The following is a 27432-nucleotide window of genomic DNA, read 5'->3' as shown; positions in this document are numbered from 1 at the left end:
CCTTGGAGCAAAAGTGGCCCAAGATAAAGAAAAGGGCAACTTATTTTATCACTGAACTGCCAATGAAGAGAGCTGGCTGCACAGGCAGCTGTGCTGGAGGAAGCAGAGGCGGGCACTGGCATCTGCATGAATCACACAGAGCTGTGAAGCCATCCAGACTCTCTTCAATCTCTGTGATTCATGCAGATGCCAATGGCCATTGTTTGTCCTGCTCATTTTATTCACCCAACAGCCTTCACTGAGCCTCTTCTATGCCATCCTCTTTGGGAGTTTATAAGTTTGTCTTTGTTTTCTTTTTATACCAACAAATCTCTGCTCCTATTGTTAATGTCTCCAAGTTCCACTCACGTTTGACCGGTGGATTCTTGAATGGCAGGTTACCCTTGCAGGTTACTTCTCCCCATTCACTGATGTTCTGTATCCAACAGTGCCAAGTGTATTATATATGCCCTACAGTTACTCTTACCCTGAGGAAAGAATCCAAAGCACCATTCTCCATGAACTCTGTGATGATCATGACTGGCCGACTTTTGGTGACGACGCCCTCCAGGCGAATAATGTTGGGATGGTCGAACTGGCCCATGATGCTTGCCTCACTCAGAAAGTCCCGACGCTGCTTCTCTGAATACCCGGCCTTCAGGGTTTTAATGGCCACATAGATTTCCCTCTTGCCCGGCAGTTTCAAACGCCCCTTGTATACCTCTCCAAACTCTCCTGCAACCGCAAAGAAATGCAATTAGTATCTTCTTCCTTCTCAATCTGTGGGACCATAAGGGGAAGCATCTTATCAGGAACAATGGTACTTAAGGTGGAATTGTGATTAAACTGACAGAAATTGAAATGGTGTTCTGTTATGGTAACTAGAATTTCTTGACTTAATCAGTTCATGCAAAACACAAAAGGAATACTAAAATACGTTCCTTGCAGCAGTTCTACAAAATAGTTTAGTAACAAAAGAATTTCAGAATACTTACCAGTTTGTTTTCCCCCATACTTAATTTTTCACATGTCCAAGTTGAATAATTGCAATAAAATGGTCAGTTACACTTTAACATAATTCATTTTATCAGAGCCTGGTGGAAGAATTTCCAGGGATGGGCTGTATGTTTAGGTACTTTAGCCCTCTAAACAAGATGTATCCTGTTAATGGTCCTACATTCCTATAAAAGCTTTGTGTTTCAGGTTCTCCAGAGATACAAATAAGAAAAAAGAGGATTATCTGGGAGCTGTGAAAGGAGAAGGATGCAGAGAAAGTCTCCCATCACAATGAAGATGTAGTCCATACAGACTTGGAAGTCTCAGCCAACCTGACTGGGATCTCCAGAGCTCCTGTTCCAGAAGTAACCAGGCCCTGACACCACTGCCAGGTGCTAACATTGCCATAAGGCCCAGCACCTGGCCAGGGGCTGCCTGAAAGAGCTGGAACTCTGTAGCAAAGCTGAAGTAGACCCCATTGGTGCTGAAGCTGGAGACCATTGCTAAGTGCACTGCTGAACAGAAAGTTATTTCTCCAAGAGGATGCAACACGTGTACCTCAGTGGATGATATGGCATTTAAACACTTTTGCATTAAATCACCAAGAGGAAAAAAACCTCTGATGACACTATTTCAGAGCTGCTTTTTTAAAAAAGTCTGTTGCCTCCTGCTTAATGTGCTTTCAAAAGTTATTTCATGACTTCACTTGGTTTTGTAATTTCTAGTTCTTTCATGTGGAGCAGTTAAATAAATATCTATTGTAAATGCCCTGCTGAAATGTGTGTCAAAGGCCTGTCAGGTAGAAGCAGATTTTCTGCGGGGAAAACTTTCTTTTTCACTTTAGGCTTCTGGAAGCAAATGATAGACCAAACTGTGAGCAATCAGAAACATCACTGGTCACATGAGAAAGGCAAGTGAACACTGTCTATGTCAATTAGTTGGGAGTTCCTTTTGTTTTCTGCTGCAGAAAAGACTGGAAGAAAACTGCACAAAAGAATTTTATGCAAAATTGCCTCAGAGTCTACTGAACTTGACGGAACATGGAGTTGGAGGAGAGGTTGGCGTAAGCACCATTAGGAAGATTTCAGAGTAGACCTAATACTAAGATAGATACCATTTTCAGCATTGGTTTTGACACTGAATCATATGCTGGCTTGGCGAATTGCCTGAGGCCAGATAGAAACTTTTACATTCGTAGCTTGCATATCCACCAGAGCACCTGCTATGTGGCAGGTATGCCAAAGAAAGATGGTGCATTTTATGCATTATTATGTACTTGGCTTTTGCCTTGTCCATTCTTGGGTTATAAACCACTGAGGCTTTGTCACTGCTTTATCCAAAAAAAGTTGAATACAGTATTTAAAAGAATACCCAAGGCAGCAGCATCTATTAGAGACAGATACTGAATGACTGTACTAAGGAATGGCTGGAAAAAGAACATCCACTTCTGGAATCCTATGGGCTACTGATGCTAATAGATGGCTGAAAAGTATTGACTCAAATACACGCACATTCTATTTAGAAGTGAAGGAAAGAAGGAAGTTAGAGAATGTAATATGCAGGTTGTGCCCATATGGAATGTGTGTGTGTGTGTGCAAAAGACAAATGATGAAAACTCCAAATTGGATTCATTTTTAACTTCATATTATTTTTAAAAGTAGTCACATTAGAAATATGGAAATGGGAGTGAGAAGTAGAGATTAGTAAACTTAATTTAGTTACTCTTATTTTGTTAAAAAAAAGCATTACTTTGGTGATTAAAAATGCATAGCATTTAAGGAAAAGTAGAGCAAGAGTGACTGATCATATATAGGTATGTACATGTATGTGTATATGTATACATGCATGTATGTATGTATAAATGTGTATGTGTACATATGAGTGCATGTAAATGCACAAATGTATGTGTTCTGTGTGTGTGTGTGTGTGTGTGTGTGTGTGTGTGTCTGCATGGTATATTTACCTAATAGATTTTTGATAACTTTGACTGAGTGAATATAAATTATTTGATAATTATAATTAATATTAGTATCTCTTCCTTGTTGCCATAATGACTTCTATTTTCCTTTAGAAAAAAAATATACTGAAGTTGAGAGATGAGGAAAAGGTACACTAATATTTCTTCTTGGGAGAGTTGATACACAAATATTTACTTACCACCTATTATGTGCTAGGCATTTTGCATGCTTTATCTCATTCAATCCACATGATACTCCTACAACTTCAGTATTATTATACTTATTTTACCAACAAGGACATTAATAAAGAAGCACAAAGAAAATATTCTTCAGACTGGAACAACCAGACTCTAGCTTCTCCTTGTGAGTCAGCACCAATCATGGACAAGGGGCAGAGAAAACAAAGAACACATCAGTGAGCAGACCCAGCCTGGGAACCGGAGTTGTGTGTGGACCCCTCCAGACTGGAACAGCCAGACCCCAGCCCCTTTAGGCACAGGCTGGCAAACAAGAAGTACCATTCCACAGCCACCCTCCCCTCCCCTGCAAATCCGCCCCAAGCAACTGGCTTATCCAGAGAAACACAGGCTGTGATGATAGCTATGGAGGTGGAATTCAGTTGGATGCCTGTGGTGCTTCAGTGTTTCACCAACATTGCAGGTCTAGGGCCAGTGGTCTAATCATGGATTCAGAGAATAGTGGCACGCAGTGTGACATCCAGGGGGAGGGTCTCCTTCTGAGGGTTGCAGCCATTGTTGACTCCCTATGGTCTTGTTCTGGAAGTCCTATATTGTTTCCATTGTTTTGTTGGGTTTGGCTTTATTCTGTTTTGTTTTGTTTGATTATGTCAAATCTGATGATAGGACAGGTCTATGGCCAAAGTTATCTGCAGCTATTTGAAGACATCAAAAGGCATTATGATAACTGTTTTTGATTTTTGTAATGCTTTTAGGCCTGTAACTCTTACACTGGTTTGTTTTGACTGGTTTTATTCTGTCTTATCCTCTTTAAAATTTTAAAAAATTAAAATAAAAAGAAACTATTCACCAAAACACCCATCTAAGAGCCAAATCTGTGGCCCATGCCCATCTTTTTTCCTGTTGTTCTACTCTGGATAGGAAGTTTCAATCCAGAAACTGTCAGGCCCTAATTCTATAGGTCCATGTCATTCCTACATAGTGGCTGTCACAGCAGCTCAAGGGCAAGCAAAGTAGAAGTAAGATAAATGTCACTCATCTGACATAAGTGTCTAAAAGTCAGGAACAATTAGAATATTTAGGCATCAGAATTATTTGTACACAGTAGTGTATATAGAGTTTAGAAAACAATCCAGATGAATCTTTTGTCCCCCACAACATACATACAAACACCCCGGTTGAGAAATGCTGTTCTCTGGCAGTGATTCTCACAGCTGACAGCCCTCTGCTGTCACTGGAGGAATCTTACAGGGTACAGCAGCCTGGGTCTCACCTGGAGATTCCGATGAACTGGCTTGGGTGCCACCTGGGTATTGACATATTCAAAAACTGCCTGTAGAATTGGCTGTATAATATCTAGTGCCTGGTGCAAAACAAAACTGCAGAACACCTTGTTCAGAAATTATGAGGAGCTTCAGTACTGTAATAGCAGAGCATTAAACTAAGCATCTGTCTTTCTGAACATAGGGCCTTACAGTCACAGTGGTCATAGGCTCATGAAGCCAAGACTGGCTGCCTCAGTAATTCTGAGGTACAGTAAGGCTGAGAACTTTACTGTCTATTTCAGCATATTTCAAAAGGATATTTCAAGTGTTTTATACCTACCCCCCTAAGTTTGCAAGTTTCTCTCAATATCTTTGAAAGCAGAGCTTGCACACACACAATACAGGGTCTGGAACAGCATGGGCCCCATCAATATGAGGGGAGAGAAAGAAGAAAACAAAGAGGAAAAAATGAAGAAGTGGTTGCAAAAAGTGGTGTCTAATTGGCAAATGTTATTTCATCATTTGATCTTTGTGGCAGACTGGTTTTCAAATGTCGTTCTTCTAGTACCTTAGCTTTACATATTCTCTGCAGGATATATAAATTATGATCTTTAAAACTTACGCAATAAAAGTATGCTCTCCACGGCTAAAGTGAGATGGCTTTGTAGTTAGTGACTTCAGTGGTTGTGGTGTCACTGCTCTCAGAAATCTGCTCTGCACTGACAGTGCCATAGAGAATGGTGAATGTGTAAAATTAGCTCCTTTCTTGTCCAGCAAAGAAAAGACCCCATGTCCTCCCAGCCAAGAGGCTTTCAAAGTACAAACTGCAAAGGAAGTCACTTAATGCCTATATCTCCTTGGGAGACTGTGTTCACTGGTGTAGTTAGGATCCCCTCAGTGCAGTTGGGAGGGAAACTCAAGAAGCAAATAGAAGGGGAGGCTCTCTGTCTGCCCCAAGCCACATCTCAGTCAGTTGACTTTAGTTGCTCTCTTTATTTCTCCAGGACTCTACTTTCTCATCACTGCACGCACGCACACACACACACACACACACACACACACAGACACACACACACACAGTACGAAGTGAAAATTCTTTTGTCTTCCTAACTGGGTGTTGAGAGAAGTATCTGAGATGATATTGTGTAAATGACAAGCAGACCCAAGACATACATGAGTGATGATTTTAAAAATACAAAACAGAGAGAGAGAGAGAGAGTGAATGTGGAATATGTGCAGTGGAAGAAATAAGAGAAGGAAAGTAGGTATCTGCAGCCTTGAGACACTTAAAAGTGCCTGATCCAAGATACGCCAGAACCTTTTGCCCAGAGCAGTGTGGATGGAAGTTCCTCCAGGTAAATCCAGGATGCTACAGCCTGGGGTCTCTGACACTTACTCCTCCATTACCTCACGGGGAGGTGGGAGTCAATGGACATACTGTCATTACTGATAACAAACAGAACCAACAACTGCTTTTACCCACAATTTTTGACTTTAGTTTCATGTACTATTTTTAGAAAACTATGTCTTCTTTTATGGAAATTTTACTGTTAGAGCCAGAATTTGAGATTTATGGTTCCTTGATTTACTGGGATTTGACCTTTTAAAAATTTTCCTTTTATATGAGTACCATATTGTGGCCATATATTCTTTAATGATTTAAATATAAAGGCATAATATCTAAAAATAATTTCAACAAATCAAGTACTAATGTTATCTTGAAAACAGATGCGTATAAGAAATGACTTTGCTGGTTTTCAGTTGTTGATTGTGTTCATGGGGATTCCTACCAACAGTAAATGCAGCCAGCCTAATTTTGGTCTAGTTGGAGTTTGGTACACAGTTGCACACAGTTGAAACTGATTCTGAGTTCTCTCCCATAGCCCAAAAGCATTTGGTTATGAGCAGCTTCAGTGCCATGTCAAACCAGTGGGGCCAATGACACCCACCAATGGTTCTCAAAGTATGGTTCCTGCCTATTAGCACCAGCTAGGAACTTCTAAGAAAATGTGGGTACCCAAACCCCACTAGACCTGCTGGATCAGAAGCTTAATAAGTAGGTAGAGCCCTGTGATCTGGGTTTTAACACAGTACTTCCAGGTGATTCTGAAGCCTCACTCAAGTTTGAGAACCACTGTCCTCAAATCTGTTGGCTCAGGATAGTGTATGAATGTCCTCCCACACAATTGCAGAATTGTTTCCTACAAGTTTCAGTTCCTTACCAGTACAATACCTCTTTCCCACCTTCCTTAAAAATGAGGTAGAGACTGGTTGAGCAGTGTTAAACGCCTCAACTGTTATATATAAAATCAGAAGGAAGGAATTTTCAATTTTTGAAAATGAAACATCCAACCTGCCAGCAGGTACTTCAGGCAGTAGCTATTGGCTGTGTGCAGCATGACTCTACACATATAATTATGCTCTTTTTTTTTTAAAGCAGCATTTTGAAGTCACAAACTGCTTTGGGGGGGGGGGGAAGGAAAGCACAGCTTCTAGTTACTAATTCCAGCTTCATCAGATATGAAACTTTTAAAGGATAAATTTAAACTAGCTTTTAAAGAATGATTTCAAGCAAGTTTTAACACTCTAGTCTATAAAAGATAAGTAGGTTACGGTTAAGCTAGGGATCTTGCAGGACCATGACACACATTCCACCACATCCTCACCCTGCAGATCATAGGCATTACTAATGGATCATGGCCATCTTCAGCCTTGAAGCTGAATTCTTCAGATGATTATCACCAACTGAAGCCACTGAAGCAGGTACATGAGTTGGAATCTGTTTGATACGCATGGTGCCCACAACACCTAATATCCAGATGGTGAGGACAAAATTAATTTCTCTTTTCTTGTAGCTCTTTGTGGTTGTCAAACAACTGCACACCTATGTATTACAGATGTGAATATATATATATATATATATATATATATATATATATATATTATATTCATAGCATATATTTAAAATGCAACATATTTGGGTTCAGATTGTCCTTCTTTAAGTAAATAATCAGTCACATTTAGGAGAACCAGAAGATAGGATTTGTGTTCTAGATGAATGCGCTCCCTCTAAGGAGTGCTGGATGGTCTTTATAGCACTACCATCTGGGATTATTGAGTTCTAAGACTGTATCATAACTCCCAGAAAAGAGGCTTGGGTATTCCAGACCACTAGGTAAAGTTTACCATCAGAAGGAATGACTGTTTCATTGTTCCTTTCCATAGCATCCAAAGCAGTGAGTGTAGAAGTTACATTCACAAGGTCCAGATCAGCTGCATCCAGATTTAAATTCTAGCTGTGTTATTATCTCAGCTGGTAGCACAGCCTTCAGCAAGCTACCCTATGAAAGTTAAGTTTCTCATCAGGTAAACATGCAAGCATGTGCACACTAACATGCATATGCACATGTGTGTGCACACACATGGAAACAATAGCTCTAACTTGTAGGACTTAGGGAGAATTAAATGAGACAATGCTTGGATAGGATGGTGGGTGGTGCCAGACACAGTGAGTGTCAGTATATGCTAGTCCCTTTAATTATAATTTCTAGAAACCTTCACATGGCTTGTTCTTCTGAACCCTTTCCTACTACCCTCATACTGCCTATGTACACTCTAGGAATTCAGGCCAGCAGACAACCTTTCTGCCAAATCATCCCCAAAGAAACATTCTCTATTCCAAAGAGCATTCTGGGCCTTTGCTAGCCTCATGTGGTGACCCTATTCTCATCTGTACATTGTGCACATTCCTGAATTCCACCTGTATTCACCCAGCTCTGTCTCTTCTCCCTCATGACCAGCCATGGTAGAAATGCTGAGCTGACAGCTGCCAGAATCAGAGGAGAAACATATTCTTATTTAAGCTACTCGGCTGGCATTTCATCTCCTGGGTAGTGCCTTCCTGTGACATCTCTACCTTTCAACATTTTCATGTCCTGGAAAGTCATGCTCATGCTGCACCATACAAGTTATACAGGCTGCGCATTGCACAACGTGAGTACCATTTGTAGTGTAGACACCAAGCACACATAGCTGCCCCAGGCTACTCTCTGGGTAATTCTACTGACCCAGTTGATCAAAACTAAGCAATGCATTGGAACTGACCTCTGAGGTGACTTCTATTAGACCTATGGTAACAACAACTGATAATCTCTGAAGATACAAAGTCATCTATTTCTCTTTCTACAGAGGCCTCAATAGACTCTATTATCTGGAAGACAATGAGGAAAAGTGACCTTCTCTTCACTCTACTGTGCAACTTTCAGTACATCAAATGATTCATGATCTCTCTCCACCTCCTTAGTCTCTGCTCCTTTTTCAAATTTTACCAAGTTCTCCAAATTTTTATCTCTGCTGTATTTTTTCCTAAAGACCTACTTTTATCACATATGCAACAAATATTTAATTGAGCAATTAAGTGCCACACATTAGGCCAGGTCTCAGACTAACAAAACCGTGTGCTCTCTCATTCCCATGGATCTGTACACATCATGAGGAAAGATGGACATTAAATAATTAATAAAGATTAATTATTTAGTTTTCTTGGGTGGTATCATAGTTGGCTCGTAATTACTATATTTCTATTCACTCGCTCAACATCTTCAACAACTTTAAGAGACATTCTGGCAATTAATGCAATTCTCTTATATCAGAGTTTTCTGAGTTTACTTCATTAGCTTTTACACATGCAACTGTCATTCCCCACATTCTGGATGCCAGGATGCCTTTCGTCTGATGTCCTCATTTCTGTTCATAACCTCCATGCCTTCTCTCCCCGCCACCAATCTCCAAGCCCACTACTTTATTCACCACTCAGTTGGGACATGAAGTTACTTCAGTGTCGCCTGCCCTTGCACCCTTAATCCCTCCCAGCATCAGCTATCTCAAAGTCTTTCCTTATATCCAAGGGAAGCCCCGTAACTGTTTTCTAGCTCTCAAGTACATGCCTACCTTCTGTCCTCAACCTCTACCAGCTGCATTCAAACATAGAATTTATCAGATTTGGCTCCCTCCATGCATCCTACTTAGAAATCTATTTTCCATAGGATGAAGTCCATATCAAGCATCTTGCTCTCCAGACTCACCCACAGGAAGGCCTCCCCAGCAACCTTCTCTTCTGCTCATCCCCAGCACATCCAAGATGGCATGTCCCCATGGATCACTCAGCTCCTTCTGCTCACATCCTTCATTGCTGTCAAGCCTCTCCCTCTACTTTCAGGGCTGCATGCCCCCTGTCTTTCTTAACTGCCAATCTCTTTCCTCTGCTCACTGAGTGGCACTGTGTGTCTGTACTGGACCATAATCCCTACACCTAACTTTCCAAAAACAAAAAAGGAAGGAAGGAAAGAAGGAAACAAGAAAAGAAGGAAGGAAAGAAAAAAAGAGAAAGAAAGAAAGAAAGACCAGTGATTTGTAGCATTTGCTAATTCCAATGATGTAAATACTCCTGTCACATTGACAACAAATTACCAACATGTTGCTGAACATGGGCTGGAGAGAGATGCACATATTTGGTGCTTGTGAGCTACCCTATTGTTGGGAGCCGCAGCCCCGAGCCCGGTCGCCTCACTTGGCGGACGTGAGGCCTGTAGTAAAGAGTAAAGCCTGAGGTAGATTACCCCTCCCATCGAGCACGTTAGTTTCCTGCTTACCGCGTAAGCAACCCGCTCAACAATATAGTCTGCCTGGCAACTGATGATGTTAGCCAATCAGCTTGCCTTGCTTACTTTAACATGATTGGACACTGTATCCGTATATATACTGGTGCCACCCCTGGGGGGGAAGAAGAAGCCCGGAAGTAGAAGCCCAGAAGGAGCCGCGGGGAGCGGACCAAAGGAGGCTTCGGCTGGGAGCGATCCCAGGGCAGGCTGTACGGAGAAGGAAAATAAAAGAAAAGGTTGTCCACTGCCAGACTTTGTCGTGTGTCCTTCCTGCCGGCCAGGAGCGACATCGACATTTGGTGGCCCGCACGGGGACTGATCACCCCCGAGACGTGACAGCGGACAACGCTCCAGTACAGAGCTGCGAGACAGGTGAGTTGGGGATAAGCCTGGGCTCTGGGTGGCGCGCACCTACAGGGCTTTTAGACTCCCCTCAGGCTCACGCGTAAGTGGCGGATTCCTTGGGCCTCACGCGGTGAGTAACATATTAAAAGATGGGAAACATGCTAGGTAGCAACACTAAGAGCGAGGGTGGTTGTGGAGAAAGCTCTCAAGAGCTTACAAAAGTACGCAGGGTATTTGAGCAGGCCCAGTCGGGGAGCTCCGGAGAGGGGCCCGTCAAGGGGAACAAAGATGCTAAGGAGAAGGACGGGGCTCTAGCCTCGGAGTCATCTGACTCCGAGGACGAGGGAAAGTTGAATGGCAAGGAGGCCAAAGAGACCAGCTGTCAGGAGCCTAAGTCGCTCGATAAGGAGTCGCAGGGTTCTTTCCCAGCGTTGCGCCGTGAATTGCGCTCCGCTCAACTTGGTCTGCGGAGGAGTAGAGAGCTCCTGAGTGCTCCCCGGCGCGAGAGGGAGGCGAAGCCTTCCGCCCCACCTTGGGGGCTGTTCCCGGAGGCGATCCCTCGCCGCGAGGCGGCCGCCCGGGAGCTCCCTTCCCCTTCGCCAGAACAGGAAGTGATGCACGGGCCCCCATTTTCCGCCCAATCATGGCCGCCGTCTTATGCTCCGCCGCCGGCGGGTCGGTATTTTTACAGGCGGCTTTGGCAGGGGGGACGTTTGTCTCATGAGGTACATCCACCACCTGGGATAGATAGTGGCCCCTACGGGATATTTCCTGTACAAGTAGCTATGGGCCAGGGACGTAATGCATGGGAGCCTTTTGAGATAAAGCAGATTAGAGAACTTAAAAATGCAGTTACAACCTTTGGGCCGACTGCGCCTTACACCATTGCCATGCTGGAGAACCTGTCTTCTGGGCCCCTCACCCCCGCGGACTGGATTCAGCTGGCAAAGGCGTGTCTGCCCTCGGGTAGTTACCTGGATTGGCGAGCCTGGTACGCAGAGTTCTCTGCGGAGCAGGCTGAGAGAAACGCCAGTCGGGGAAACCGGGGGTGGAACAAGGAAATGCTTATGGGAGAAGGTCGGCACGCTGATGATCAGACTCAGTTCCCCGGCGCTGTCTATGAACAAATCAACGCCATAGGACTCCGCGCCTGGAAGCAGGTAAGTGGTGCCGGAACAGCCTCCTTGTGTCTTTCAAAAATAATTCAGGGTACCACAGAGCCATTTGTTGACTTTGTGGCCCGAATGCAAGATGCTGCCGATAAGATATTTTCTGATCCGGGAGTGGCTCGACCGCTGGTAAGGCAGCTGATTTTTGAGCAATGTACAAAGGAGTGCAAGGCAGCGATAGCTCCTCATAAGAACAAGGACCTCAACGCCTGGATTAGGATATGTAGAGAGATAGGGGGGCCGCTCTCCAACTCGGGAGTGGCTGCTCTCCTGGCTGCGGCTGTACAGCAGAGGGGACCTCGCGGGTTAGAAGGGGAATGTAAGGCTAAAGGGTGTTTTGCCTGCGGGGAGCCAGGACACATTAAACGTCATTGCCCAAACAATACAGATGCTAGGCCTCGCCCTAGGAATAAAGAACCATATGTTTGTGGGCGATGCAAGAGGGGATCACACAAAGCTGAGGAGTGTAGGTCGGTCTTTGATGCTCAGGGCAACCGTATTTGTGGACGAGATGCTAGAGGGCCAAAAAACGGCCAGAGGGGGCCCCCTTCACAGGCGGGCCCCCGCTCCAGAGACAGGACAGCTCAGGATGGCAGCCTTCAACAAGGGCCACCCCTGGGTCAGCAGGTGTGGACCTCAGTGTCGCCTCCAGACTTATATTAGTGCCTGATATGGGTGTTCGAGTGGTTGAAACCACCTTTAAGGGACCGTTACCCGAAAATTCCGTGGGTCTGGTGATCGGGAGATCCTCCACGGCCCTTCGGGGTCTCATAGTAGTCCCGGGGGTCATAGACTCAGACTACACAGGACACATTAAAATTATGGTTCAATCTCTTGTGGGTACTATGGTAATCAATAAAGGAGACAAGATAGCGCAGCTCTTGCTGCTCCCCAGTCTCCACAAGAGATTCCCCTCAAAGCAGAAAATTAGAGAAAGTCAAGGTTTCGGTTCCTCAGGGGAAGTCTTCGAGGGACTCCATATAATACTTGATAAAAGGCCCATGCTCTCACTTAAGGTCAATGGCAAGAATATAACAGGGCTCCTAGACACAGGAGCTGACCGTTCCATTATCTCTAGAAAGGATTGGTCCTCCAACTGGCCCACCAACACTGCAGATAACACGCTGCAGGGCCTGGGGATGGTGTCAGCTCCTCAGGTTAGTGCTTCAACCCTGTTCTGGTGCGATGAGGAGGGTCATCAGGGCCATTTCCAACCATTTGTGTTGCAGTTGCCAGTGTCTCTATGGGGAAGGGACATCCTCACTCAGATGGATGTCACGCTTACGTCAAACTGCTCCCCCCAGGCTAAGGATATACTCAGGAACCAGGGATATACCCCCGGCAAAGGCTTGGGCAATGCCCTACAGGGTTGGACATCCCCAATACCAGTAGAGAACAAAAAAGGTAGGCAAGGGCTGGGTTTTTCTTAGGGGCCGCTGAAGAAGCTCTCCTACCCACTTCGATCAAAATCACCTGGAGGTCAAATGATCCGGTTTGGGTACCTCAGTGGCCCCTGCCTAAGGAGAAGCTATTAGCCTTGTCAGAAATAGTCAGTACACAACTTAGATTAGGACACATTAAGCCGTCAACCTCCCCATGGAACACCCCCATTTTTATAATTAAGAAAAAGTCTGGCAAATGGAGGCTGCTCCATGATCTAAGGGCGGTCAACGCGCAGATGCAGTCCCTGGGGGCGGTCCAGAGGGGGCTGCCAGCTCTCTCAGCCATCCCTCAGTCCTGGCCAGTTTATGTTATAGATCTTAGAGACTGTTTCTTCTCAATCCCCCTGCATCCAGAGGACACTCATAGGTTCGCCTTTACTTTACCCACCATTAACCAAGAAAGCCCTGATCTCAGATACGAGTGGATAACGCTGCCCCAAGGTATGGCCAACAGTCCCACTATGTGTCAGATTTACCTTGATTCCCTACTGGCCCCCCTATGGAAATCCTTTCCCAAGATAAGATGTGTGCATTACATGGACGACCTTTTGCTCAGCGGCAGGGACCCAGACATGCTAAATAATATGCTCGGCCAGTTGGTCGAGGCCCTGAGACAAGCTAATCTGCATGTTGCCCCCGACAAGATTCAGGGAGGAGAAATGGTGACCTACTTAGGCGCGAAAATCTCCCCTATGCTAGTCTCTCCACAGAAGGTCACCATTAGGACGGATGGCGTTAGGACCCTAAATGACATGCAAAAGCTATTGGGAGACATTAATTGGATTAGGCCATATTTACATATACCAAATTCAGATCTCAAACCCCTGTTCGACCTTCTAAAGGGAGACCCAGATATAGCCTCCCACAGGAGGCTCACTCCTGAGGCAAGAGCTGCCTTACAGAGAGTGGAAAAAGCCTTAGGTGGGGCTACCTTACACAGAATTGAACCAGGGCGACCCTTTGATGTCTGTTTGCTACAGACTAGTCTACAGCCCACAGCGGTGATTTGGCAGAAAGGACCATTACTGTGGATACACCCTAAGGTCTCACCTGCAAAAGTCATAGAGCATTACCCGGAGGCAGTCGCTTCATTGGCCCTTGAGGCGCATGATAGAGCTGTCCAACATTTTGGCTCAGGACCACAAGCCATCCGAGTACCCTATACCGCCAGCCAGATCAAGACCCTGGCTGCCTGCATAGATACATGGGCCATTCTGAGATGTGTTTTCCATGGGGATATAAACAATCAATACCCTAAAGACCCTATCTTGTCATTTGTCACTCAGCACCCTATAATTTTTCCAAAGGTTACTGCCTCTGAGCCATTAGTCCCAGCAACTACAATATACACAGATGGCTCCAAGACGGGGATAGGCGCCTATGTGATCCTAGGCAAGCCCCCAGTTACCATACAATTTGAACCTGATCAGCCTCAGGTGGTGGAACTGCAGATCGTTAAAATGATTCTTGAACGGTTCTCAGAAGCCATTAATATTGTCTCCGATTCTAGGTATGTGGTCAATGCTATGCAAGTGCTTGAGACTGCCGGTTTAATTAGATCCACTTCCACAGTGGCTGGGCTGTTCCTGTCTATCCAGACATTGCTTCAGAACAGACACCATAAGGTCTTCACCACCCACATAAGAGCACATACATCCCTGCCGGGGCCCATGGCACAGGGGAATGCGGCTGCTGATACTGCCACTCGTCCGTTATGGATTTTTACCTTACTAACACCAATCGAGCGAGCCCGTGCCTTCCATGATAAGTTTCATGTCAATGCCAGGACACTAGCAAACCATTTCCATGTTTCCAGAGCAGATGCACGAGATATCGTACGACTATGTGACTCCTGTGCCACATACAAACCTGCCATACCGATGGGAGTAAACCCTCGAGGTTTGATCCCTGGTGATGTTTGGCAGATGGACATCACACATATACAGGAGTTTGGGACTCTTAAATATGTTCATGTTTCCACAGACACCTGTTCTCACGTCATATTCGCAACAGCAGAAACAGGTGAAAAAGTGTCTAATGTGATCAATCATTGCCTGGCAGCTTGGGCCGCATGGGGCAAACCAAAAATATTAAAAACTGATAATGGACCAGCCTATATAGGCAAAGCCTTCAATGAGTTCTGCAAAATGATGGAGGTTCAATTAAAACATGGTATCCCATACAATCCCCAAGGTCAAGGAATCATTGAGAGGGCTCATAGAAGCCTCAAAGAAATTTTACAAAAACAAAAAGGGGGAGTAGGCCAAGGCCTGGCCCCAAAGGCACGATTATCCATGGCACTATTCACACACAATTTTTTAAATTTAAATAATGATAATTGCTCCCCAGCCGTGGAGCACTGCAACCCTTCCCCCAACCATAAAGGGTGGGTGAAGTGGAAAGATGTCCTGACAGGACAATGGATGGGCCCGGATCCAGTGGTCAGCTGGAACCGAGGCGCGGTTTGTGTTTTCCCACAGGAATCGGGACGAGAACCACTGTGGGTACCGGAGAGACTGACACGGGCGACAAAGCCCTCGACTGAAGATCAGACCTGCCCTACCGGAGATCCATCACAGACCAACCAACAAGATGAATAGAAATAGCGGTAGCCCGAAATGGACAAGAAGATCCTCAGGCATATGCATGGCTCGCTCGCCTAGCCTACGACCGAGTCTAGGGGTGGTGAGCTTCCCACACTCCTCCTCTAAAAAATTATGACATAGCTGGGTAGGAGAGTCAATGACGGGTAAGAGCGTACTCCCCCGGTGCAACTCAACCTAAGCCAGGCCCTACCCCATCCTGCACGTAAGCCGCTGGACTGCTAGATGCTGCCCAGGTCTAAATTTCTCTCCGAGGGGATTTCTTTACGGAGAGGAAATGAGTGCAAGCTTGTGTGCATCCAGGTTCCGTCCAGTTTGTGCCTGGCCCTAGAAAAAGGACGAGGGCCTCAGGGCCTTGGCAGACCATGGGACGGCCGACCAGGGTCTAAGCCAAGGACCTACGGTGGGCCTACGCATAGGGCATAAGCCTCTGCACCCAGTCCAGGAGGGGCTACGATGCGCACATTTATAAAAAAAATAAAAAAGGGGGAGATGTTGGGAGCCGCAGCCCCGAGCCCGGTCGCCTCACTTGGCGGACGTGAGGCCTGTAGTAAAGAGTAAAGCCTGAGGTAGATTACCCCTCCCATCAAGCACGTTAGTTTCCTGCTTACCGCGTAAGCAACCCGCTCAACAATATAGTCTGCCTGGCAACTGATGATGTTAGCCAATCAGCTTGCCTTGCTTACTTTAACATGATTGGACACTGTATCCGTATATATACTGGTGCCACCCCTGGGGGGGAAGAAGAAGCCCGGAAGTAGAAGCCCAGAAGGAGCCGCGGGGAGCGGACCAAAGGAGGCTTCGGCTGGGAGCGATCCCAGGGCAGGCTGTACGGAGAAGAAAAATAAAAGAAAAGGTTGTCCACTGCCAGACTTTGTCGTGTGTCCTTCCTGCCGGCCAGGAGCGACATCGACACCCTATCATAGACTGGCTCCTCCATGCTATGCAGGAAGGTTATGATCATTTTCCTCCTTAATTTATTTATTTTTCTTCTTCCATCAATATGTCCTTCTTTCCAATGTTCATAGAAACTTCCTTTTTTACTAGTTTTCATCCTTGAAAGTTCAGGCCAAAGGTCATCTTTGCAGAGACCTCCTGATCCTCCAGCCTTGGGCAGAACAAGAAGATGAACGCTATGCTGGCCCTGCTCTTTGCATATCTATTTGGTAATTGTGATTCGTTTTTACTGGCCCACCATTTCCTACTAAGACTGTCAGACCTTTAGACAAAGAAAGCCCCACATCAGTATGTGGGAAGGACTCAGCAAAAGCTTGTTGAGGAAACAAAGGAGTGAAAGATTGAAGGAGGAGAGGAAGAAAGGAAGGAAACAAAGAAAAATAACTTCTGATGCTTGTTTTCATTCTTTTTTAACCATAATGCAACTAAGTTTTTGCTCCTTGCTCCAAATCTTCCTTCTCCAAATCTTCTAAGTGGTTAAAAAAGAAATGCTGGCAACCATTTTGCATAAATCTTACCTTGGAAAAAATATTTTTATTTGACCTTCACATGAGCTCTTTCAACACAGTGTGGAGTCAGGGTGAGGGGGCAGGGAGAGTGAGGGTAGAGAGAAAATGAATTGGAAAAGGATTAACTCCAGCTAGGAATGTCCTATGCTACATTTGCATCTGATTATGGGCAGGGAGTTAGAATCCACATGGATTAGTCATGGATGGTTCTGGATCACAAGGAGATGAGATTCTGGTAGAGGGTGTTTGGCAATAACTGGGCAGAGATCTTTACACCATGCTGCTGGGCACCACATAAATTGCTAAGTGCATTTCTCCTCATGACTGCATGAGCCACAGAGGGGACAGCTCCTCCTCCCATCAGAACACACAAATATGGCAGTGCTGACAAATGCTGTATGCAAATGGAAGGTGAAGATGGAGCAGGACCATTAATTGTCCCTTTATGGCCATCCAGCTGTTGGTGAGCTCACCCCAAATTGTAACTGCCTGGTAGGGTCATAAAGTGAGAAGGCTCTTTACTCCTCCCCTGATAAAGGCAGTAGGCGGAATGATGTGTGCTTTCTGGGATGAAATACAGTCCAGAACACATCACTGTAAGCACACAACATAAATAACAACATTAAAATCACGAACACCATTACCACAAGCCATAACAACAATTAATAATGCGGGCAAACAGAGTGCAGGGCTGAAAGCATGCCTTCCCAACACTCCTTTAAGTTTACTGGAGAAACCTGAGCCCCTAAGAGTAATCCAATTTATCTGATACCCAGCCTTCCAAGGCACGGCCCTTAAATATGTCGGCATCTAGGGAGGAGTAGCAAATTATCTACCAGAAGTGGAAGTCATGGTTCTGTAACATATTTAATGACAGTCGGGGAAGTATACATAGGCTCTTGTGGAGAAGAGTCTGGTTGGCTGGCTGGAACTTCTGAGTGGCTGGTGTTGGCAGTGGTGTGTTGTGACAGGGACAGTCCCAGAGCCCACCCCAGTGATGCCAAAAGAGGACAAAGCTCTTTTAGAGGGAATCAGAGTATGAAAATGGTGGGCTTAAGAGGAAAGCTTTCAAATGCAGCTGCCAATTTCACAGATGGCTTTTTGACCCCTCAGTGCATTAAGAGAGGCACTGAGTGGAAGGATGGTGACATTCCCTCTAAAGATAATATATGAAGTGGCTTTCTATAAGTCTTAACTAAACATATTTTATTGAGTTAAAATATTGTGAGATGCCACTCCGTGATTCTCCAAATAGTGACATAAATAAAGTGCTTTAGACCTAGAAGTGAAGAAGAAGATGCCGTCTTTCCAGCATATTGGTGAAGAGACCTTGGACAGAGACTAATAAGAAATGAGGAGAAGGACAAGGCATGTAGAAAACAGACATAGCATTGTAGAAAACAGACATAGCCTATAAAAAGATTCATAAAAGGCAGAAAAGTGAGTGAAAGTAATAATATTGGGCCATATTTTATTTAATTTACAATAATAAGGCTTGAGTCCATTACTAAAATCACTCAAACACCAGTCCAGTAAAGAAAGATGACAGTTCTGGATGAGACTTTAGGTGTCATTTTCTGGGAACATCTCAGCAGCTAGGTTTTGCTGGGCTAAATTTCTGTTCAGTCTCGATTCAAATGCACATACTTAGAAAGAGGAGAACTGAAAATGACAAGAAATCTTGATCCAAAGTCATTGAAGTATCACCATCAGGGAGTGGGATATGAGATCCAGCTTCTATGGTTTGTTTTTTTCAAAATCATCTTGACCAGGAGCCCCATATCTCTCTCTGTATCTTCATTTTATGGCTCCTTTTCAGAGCTACTCCTGAAACTCTGAAAACTACAGCTGACACTTCTGTAACACTAGTCAAGCGTAACAATTATAATCAAGACTAAAGACCCTGATGTCCTCACTCTACTACACATGGATTGTAAATGGTTTAGATTCATCTTCTGAGGAGACAAAAGGTAGAAGCTTTCTTCCCAATGGAGTGATTTTTGATACTGAAAGAGAACACTTAGAAGAATGAAAAGACTTTTGGACCCCAAGAAGACAGACAAGGGGAGAGGAGAGCCTTACCTGCTCCAATGACCTCTTCAATTTTCACAAAAGATACATCAATCTCCTTGGCAAACTCCCGGACAGCTTCGTTGGGATCCTCATAAGTGAAGGGGTCAATGTATATCTTCATCCCTGGGGAGCCTTATTGGAGGAGATAAGCAGGGTTAACATCCCACAGAGAACAGAGGTGCCATTAAGTACTGCTGGCGTCCCTGCACTGGCTGTGTTCCCAGGAGGGACCATCTCACACATCAGGCTGCAGCCATCCTCTGCCCTGCCTCATCTTGCTGAGCACCCCTACTCCCCTTTCCTCTGAGTCACTCCAATCTGATTCTCTGCCCTCTACTTCTCCTCCATATTTTCTTCTCTGTCTGAGTACTTGATGAAATGTAGAGGAGATTACTTATACATGACAGATCGGGACCAATTCCCACATGGGGTGCTCACAGAAGCAAAGAAGCTAATTGATGCCAACCAAATACATTAGCAGAAAAGTGTTGGTGAAATGGAAGGGTAAATATCAATATTTATCAATTTGATCACTTTCCTGAGTGGAGGCCACTGTTAAGATTATACCAACGGCTGTGATCCAGGACCACAAAGGGGATGAGAACAGAGTTTTAGAAAGAAATTGTTGCTAGAAAACTGTCAAAACTGACGTGGCAAGACAGCACCCCAAAAGAGAAAATATGAAGAGAAAAGCTTTAAAAATACTAACAATATTAAAAAAGAAAAAAGAGCAAAGTCTACACTGAAAAAAATGAGGTGAAATGAAAGAAAAATGGTAATTGAACCCCATGCCTTCAGACACACTGAAGTATGAAAAACAAATAAAATGGTAGATGAGGGATACGTGGGAATATGTACCTTGTCAGTGATATACACAGTGGCAAGATAGATAGGTGTGCTTGGGGACAAAATAGAGAATCATCATTACAGAAAAAATGCATTCGGAATGTAGAGGAGAGGGGACAAAAAGGTAAATGGAACCCAAGGAACAAATGGATTCATTCACAATATAATTTTTCAACTCATGTGTTGTGTCATTATGTGAACTGTCAACATTGTTTCCATGGCAGTAGGGGTGGGAGAAAAGTGGGGACTCTGAAAGCAAAGGCTAGTGTCACACCCTTGTGAAGGGCAGATTTCTCGACCAGCTGCTGCTGTGTCACCTATAAAGAAGTCAAGTCAGTAGGGGCAAGAGGGTCAGAAAAAGCCACCCTGCTCCATGCACAGTGGCTGAGAGCCCAGGCTAAGGCTGGACTTCAGGTGCCATCTCAGTGCCACACTCACCCCTGCTCCGTCCTGCAGCTTCTGCTCTGCTGCTCCCCACCCTCCACACATGCTCTTGTTCTGACATTTTTTCACCCCCAAATTTCTGGTGCTCTCCTAAACTGATGTTGCCTCAGTCATCCTGTCAGGCAAGAACTGGAAATGCTGGACTAGAGTATAATTCAGAGGAGAAAGGAAGATACAGCAAAGAATTCAGCGGAGACTGTTCCTTTTAAGCTAGCAAACCAAGTAGCCTACTCAAAAACATGGCTTTCTCTGGAAGACGAGTTACCGAGTTATCCCCAGTAATTAATGAAATCACTCCTGGCATGTTGAGTGTTGGTTTTACAATGGTTAACATCATTTTAGAATGCTCCTGGGAAACTTTTAGATGACATTGACTACAGAATGAAATAATTAAAATTTGATTTGGACACAGCAAATAGAAATATCCTTAACTTTAACTAGAATGTTCCATTAAGAAGTGGACATGGGGAGACATTGGGGAAGAGAGACACACAGAAAGACAGAGACAAGAGAGCCAGAGAGGGAGTCACTGGACAAAGGCCAAAACAGACAGGCATCATTTATTTCTTACTTGTTATGCAGAACAAGCAAAGAGCAAGAAAGAGTGGAGCCAGACTGATAGTGTGTCAGAAACCCAGATGTCATTTCCAGGCTTCCCTGGGCTCACTTTGGGTTCCTAGAGACAACCCATGAAATAGGGCTTCAAAAGCAAGTGGTTTATCTGGGGGGCAATCCTACGAAGTGAATTAAGATAGGGAAAGGAAGGTAGCATGCATGAAGTATGTTCTTAAACCACTGGCCATGGTGGGTCACTGAAACAGGCTGAGAAAGGGAGCCCGTGCAGGTGTCTGCAAGCTTCAGAGCTAGCCCATCGTAGGGTAAAGGAGCTGAGGCATTCCCACACCTGTTCTCATCTGTCATTGTTTAGGGGCTGCTCCACCTGCAGTGCAAGTGGGCTGAAAGCTCTGAGGCCGGAGAAACACTCAGGCAGAGACACACAGATGCTGTAGGTGGAAGCCAGCCAATATGCACTGGAGAAGTGCTGGAGGTGCACGCAGTAACAGACATGCAAAGTGAGGGGGGATAGTGAGTCAGTGTCAATAAGCCATGACCTCTGCAAATTCTGTGCGGCATGAGAGGAGGCGAAGGCCCAGATGTTGGGGCCTACAGGTGAAGTCAGAAGGCCAAAGCTGTCTACTGTCCTGCAAAACTGTCCTCTTAGCAGTTTTTTCCACTGTCAGCAGAGGAAAAAACACCTCCCTCCTATGGTGGCTGTAAAAATAAAGACCCTACTGCAAGTGGCAGGTGCAGCACAGAGCCTGTTGAAGGGGGCAAACTCCTCGACTAATAGACTCATTACCATTATCAGTAAACTGTGCGAGGAAGTGTTTGGGGAGGCAGGAAGGGGAAGCGAGGCTGGGTGGGCAGTGGGGATGTAAGCTGCTTAGGGTTATATTAGTTACTTTAAAAATAACTACCTTGTTATTTTAGATCAAGGGCTTTTAAAGATGTATGCTAAGCTGTCCTACAGGAGCTCTTCCATGGAAACTAATTAAACAATCTAGAATGTGCTATAATGAATGGTTTGCAAGTAAAGACATATACAAGGATGAATGGGAAAGGATTCTGAGTTAATGAGCTTTACAGATATTGGCCCCAGCCAGTTTGGGGAAAGAGTTATTCCCATAAGGGAGAGGCCTCACCTATTGATACCTTTATTCTTTAGGACTATAGCGTGTGACTAAGCGCACCCACATGGGATAAAGTTTGTATTAGAATGACAGAGGCAGTTTACTCCCAAAGAGAGGTCTGCTGCCTTGCTGGCTTGTAGAATTAAGGGGTGCATGCATGTGTGTGTGCATGTGTATGTATATGTGTACACACATATTTGTGTATATGTACACACATATGTGTGCGTGCATGTGTGCACATTTGTGTGTCTGTGTCTATGTGTCTGTGTGATTTCAGTCATGGCTGCTGTTTTCAGGCCATTGGCCATGTTTATCACTAAGAATTCACCAGAATCCAAGGAGGCAGGCTAGAGCTCAGGAGTGGTGATGCAGTAGAGTGTCTGTTTAGACTGAGCATCCTAATTACTGCATCTCTGCAACAGTGGGGGTCAGTGCTTATTTTCTTTGAGCTGAAAAAAGCACTGTCATGTTGAGGAAGGAAAACTGAAAAGTGAAATCAAGGTCTAACATAATTCAACCTATTTCCTCTTACTAAGGTCCGATAGGGTCAGTGGAAGAGATGGCCCTGGCCCAGTTGCTCTGGCTGACAGCAGCAGTGTATGTGTTCTAAATAGAGAGAGCAATTTGGCTGAGCACATGCACATAACAGTTCTCCCTTCACCCACCTCACCTCGGAGTGGCACATCTCCCCAGACTGCTCTCCTGCAGTGCAGCGAGGCTCTCAAGTCCCAGAAGATGATGAGTGGAAAAAAATGCCCGTAGCTAGGCAGAACAGGTCATTTGTCTTTTGGTTCATTTTGTGTTTCTGCATAAATCCTGCATCAGCCTGTTCCTGCTCCCACTTGCCAGTGAGCAGTTTTTAATTATCAGGAAAATGGTATTTAGTGCAATGAATCACCAGACAGTGAACAAGGAATTCGAGTCAGCTGCCGAGTGTAGCACAGCAAAACACTAGGAAATGGAGCTCAGAAGACATTCTCAGATTATGAGTGTGGGGGAAATATTATTAGTGGCAGTAATAACATCAGATACAATATATCCCTATAATGGAAGGCATTTTATATAATAATGTATAGCATGGTTCACACTATTAATATTATTATTAATATTGTTAACATATTTGTAATATTTCAGAGTTTCATTTTTATCATAGATTACATATCTTCCATAAAGAAATGTTACAGTATATATCAAATTAAATGGACTGTTAGTGTCCTGAGAAAGAAAAATGTATTCAATTGTATGATCTAGTTTACTTATATCTGTTAAAGATCTAATTCTTGGACACATTTCTTTTGTGAGCTCAAAACTCACTTATGCTACGGCTGGGTCATAGCCTGAATTGCCTAAACCCTTAAAAGACGAGAGTTCTTGGGGAATTGATAAATCTTAAGCATTAACCAAGGCTTTCAATATTCAGATCTATAGGGAAATGATGTAACCACTATCTACAGCCTTCCTGTATCACATAGAGCAGTTCTGGAAGCAGAAAAATCTCATGGCCATTGTCTCAGGACCTCTGTCAGTAGATCAAGTTGCTCTTAAGCAGAGAAGTGGCTGGGATGAGCTCTGGGATTCCCAAAATTATACATGGAGGATTTCAAAAGTCAGTGATGAGATCATTTACAAGTGCCAGATTCCAGGAAGAGCAGAAGGGCTGAGAAAGGGAGAGTTCTAAACAGTTGGTAATATCTGGGGACTAAAGCTGAAGGGAAAACATTGGTTGCTCCCCTGCAGGCCTCCTATACATTCAGAAAGTAGAAAATCAGTAACATGGATATGTGTGGTCAGTGGAGGTTTCACCCATGAAGGTGTTTAGGGTTTCCAGAAAGAGGTAGGCAGCTTCCAGATGGCAGAAAATTTCTAGAATCCCCCAGTCTGGCTTCAGAGAAGGATTGCCTTATATTAGGTTAAATCATTATATCTTTGTACCCCAGCAGGTTTGGACAGTCATGGGAAAGCAAGGGAAAGTGTACTTCCTTATGCTTCATTCTGGATCCGAGGCAGACTGTCATCTTTGTGACTCAACTATTTTGTTCCAGATAACTAAGCACAAGAAGGTACTGTTTAGGGATCTGAGCACAAAACCCAGTCTTCCCCCAATCCTCTGCCTCAGTGTGTTGAGCAACCTTCCTTCTTCTCATTTCTGACTCGGTGCCTGACCTACACTGTGCTACAAAAAACAAAACTCTTGAAGTTCTTTGGGTGGACAAGATGTGAAATAACCAGAGAATAGTGCTAGATGACCTTGTCAGACACCCACCCAGGGAAGTGGTTGCAAATGCAATGGACACTAGAGAAGGAAGAAGGTTGTGGATTTCAGTCTGCAAGATCAGAATCCTAGGAGCACCAGGATTTGGGTTGAAACTGGAAGTAAGATGCACATGAACTTGCAGGAGGAATACGATTGGAGCATTCTGAGGCCCAAGTCAGAGGTTTGGCATCACATGGACGGGGAGAGTGAGAGCAGAGGCATGGGGTGAAATAATGTCTTCACACTAGTATTCAAGAGCCTGTTTACCAATTACGATTGATGCAAATGAACACACAGAACTGGTAGCTGGTTCATCAATAGGGGAGAACAGAGAATAGGACATTGGGGACCTCATTTTGCTGCAGATTGCAGTATTCACATGTAAGGAATTTCGTAGGGAAGGGATTCTGGAATGGAAAATGGCTATGAGATTGTTGTGTTAGTTAAGTGAGGGTATATGCCAACAGCTTGTAAGAATGCAGCAATGAGAACAGCAGAAGAAGTAGGACAAAATAACCTTCCGCCATGCTGTTTCTAACCAATCAATCATGGAGTAAAAATCTCTAAAACTGGGAGCCAAATGATTTATTTCATTCTTTAAGTTGTGGATATCAAGAATTTGGTCCCAGCAATGGAAAAACTGACTAACACAAATCATGTGTTACTATTAACCAGGTAATAAACTTTAGGAAGGAAACTCTACTGCCAGAGCAATTGACTCTTCCTATTTCTGATGGCCACAAACAGGACAAAAGGGTGGCTCTCTCTTTCCATGAAAGAACTGAGATCAGGTGTGCTCAGACCCTGAGTATAAAAAATAATCCACGATGGGACCACAGTATAGAATACAAGGCAGAGTGCAAAATCAATAAATCTGAGGAAAGATCTCCCTAGCTCTTTCTGATTAGGGGTTTTACCATATTTTTGAGATTTGCCCCTAAAACCACCATTGTATCTGTTTACTAGGAAAGGACAGTAGACTACAAGGGGTCTCGTGTTGAGGAAAGTATTTCAGGAAAAGATGTTTCACATTTCTCTGCTTTGTGAAATTCAATGTCCAGGACAGCAGATCCTTCTGGGCAAAGCTCCTTGGTTCTGGATCACTGAAACCCTGCTAGGAACCCAAAGGCAACAGCTAATGATCTTAGGCCTCAAAAGGGTTAACACTGTTTCTAGACATTCTGGCTCACAGCCAGCAGCAGACACACAGGTGAATCTAGGTCATTAAATTTATTTGACATTTAACAAGCACCCACTATAAACTCATCCACCTTTATGTACCAAGGAGCTTTCCTCATGTGCCCAAAGGTCCTCACTGACTTAAAATCATTTATGAATGCTCCTATTACCTTCCAGAAGAGGCAGCCAAATGGTCACAGTAATCTCCTTCCTCCAAGCAGTACACCCTGCCTTACAAGTTAGGGTCCCTGCACACAGCATGCTGCATTCTCCTAAGTTCTTAAATGTACCCAGAATATAGTAGCTGGGTAAGTAATCTTGGCACTGCCTACAAAGAACACTCTCTGTTGGACAGCTCCAAGCAAGGGCACAGTGTTTTGACAAGGAGTCAAACACAACCCAGGAAGCATAACACCTCTTTCCTTTACCCCAGGGGTCTTTTGCTTGATGATGACATCCATGTGCCTGCTTGGGCATCCTCAGCACCAGACACTGGACTTCCCAGGTCTCTGCAGTAATAGGCCAGGACTTGTCACTTCTCAGACTTTGTAGATTCTCTCCTTCTTGAAATGGTGACTCCAGAACCAAGACCATCACTCTCACCAGCATAGGATGCATTCTTGGCAGCATAGGATATATCTTGTCTGTGTGTCATCTCTTCTGAGTGCAAACTTAATCAGGATCCCAGAGTCAGACAGACCTCCATCCCCAGAACCTTTCCTATCTCCAAGTCTACCTTCCCATTTCCTATCATCTTTTTATTTTGCTCTTTAAATTTATCTATATTTTAGATTTCTAATATCACTGAAACTGTAATGGCACTGATACTAGGCATGTAGTGAACTAAATATTCAAATCTTTCCCCCCACGTAAATAAATAGCAAGTCAGGTTTCTTCCTATTTGTATTGCTGCATGTTTGTTTTAACCTAAACACTAGGTTCCAGATTTATCCTGCTAACATTTTGTCTTGCAGATTTCAAATTAGCATTCAAAGCTGTTGAATAAGTTTTGAATTTTGATTCTGTCTTTTATGGTGTTAGTTATGTTCTCCAACTGTTACCTACAAATTCGATCAGCATCCCTGTGCTTGCATCTGACTCATGAAGTTAAAAAACAAACAAATAAGAGATTGGATAGGACAAGTACCAGAATAACACCAGGGAATTTCTGGCTGATACAGTAACCAACTCACTTTTCTTTGGGTTTGAAGACAAGTTCAGTATTTGATTAACAATATTTTCTCTTAAGAGATCATAAAATATTTTAGACAAAATAAAGATTCATTACATCTTCAGTTTCTCTTGAATTTACTACGTGTGTAACCTTAGTAGATAGGAACAGGTACTTACAATTTTTTTCTTAATGAATCTTCATTGGTTCCCAGTAATCACTGAATTCAAGTTTAAATGCCCAGACCTATCTCCTTCATAGTCTTCAACTGTTGGATTGGAGCTGAGTTCACATTTTTGTATTCTCTGTGCCCTGTCCTCTTGCATTAAGTAAAACAGAGTTTGCCTGTTTCAATCCCTGGGCACATACCCCATTTATTTGTGATTTTCTCCAAGTTTAACCAAACTAGTTGGCCTGTGATTTTATCAACAGTTACCTGTATGGAGGTGATTTCATTAGAGCTTCTTTATGAAAGCCCTTGACCCCTTAATAAGCCCATCCCTCCCTCTCTCCACACCCCTACTCACTCCTCCCAAGTTAGTAGTAGTCAGGGAGTTGTCAGCCATTATTCAACAAGTGGTACCTAAGCTCTCTCAGTACCAGCTTGGATTTCCTAAATGTAACATCAGCCATCTCTTTTCTAGATTCTCAGATCTACTGTAACCTACTCAGATTATTCTGTCCTGGTAATTTT

At 44.1% G+C, this 27432-nt stretch overlaps 1 protein-coding gene across 2 annotated transcripts in view; it reads right to left on the bottom strand.

Moving 5' to 3' along the window:
• Ephb1 (EPH receptor B1) overlaps positions 1–27432 on the bottom strand; it is a 402826-nt gene that overhangs the window by 51415 nt on the left and 323979 nt on the right. For both annotated transcript variants that reach the window (XM_063249038.1, XM_063249037.1), the window contains 2 exons: positions 19163–19285; positions 467–714 (listed from right to left, as the gene is read on the bottom strand). In XM_063249038.1, the coding sequence (XP_063105108.1) occupies positions 467–714; positions 19163–19285 (371 nt within the window). The remainder of the gene's footprint in view (positions 1–466; positions 715–19162; positions 19286–27432) is intronic.

This window comes from Cavia porcellus, unplaced genomic scaffold (assembly GCF_034190915.1).
Source record: "Cavia porcellus strain 051 isolate PalLab524CR breed Dunkin Hartley unplaced genomic scaffold, mCavPor4.1 scaffold_5, whole genome shotgun sequence".
NCBI lineage: Eukaryota > Metazoa > Chordata > Mammalia > Rodentia > Caviidae > Cavia > Cavia porcellus.
This window is presented reverse-complemented; position numbering and strand designations above follow the sequence as displayed.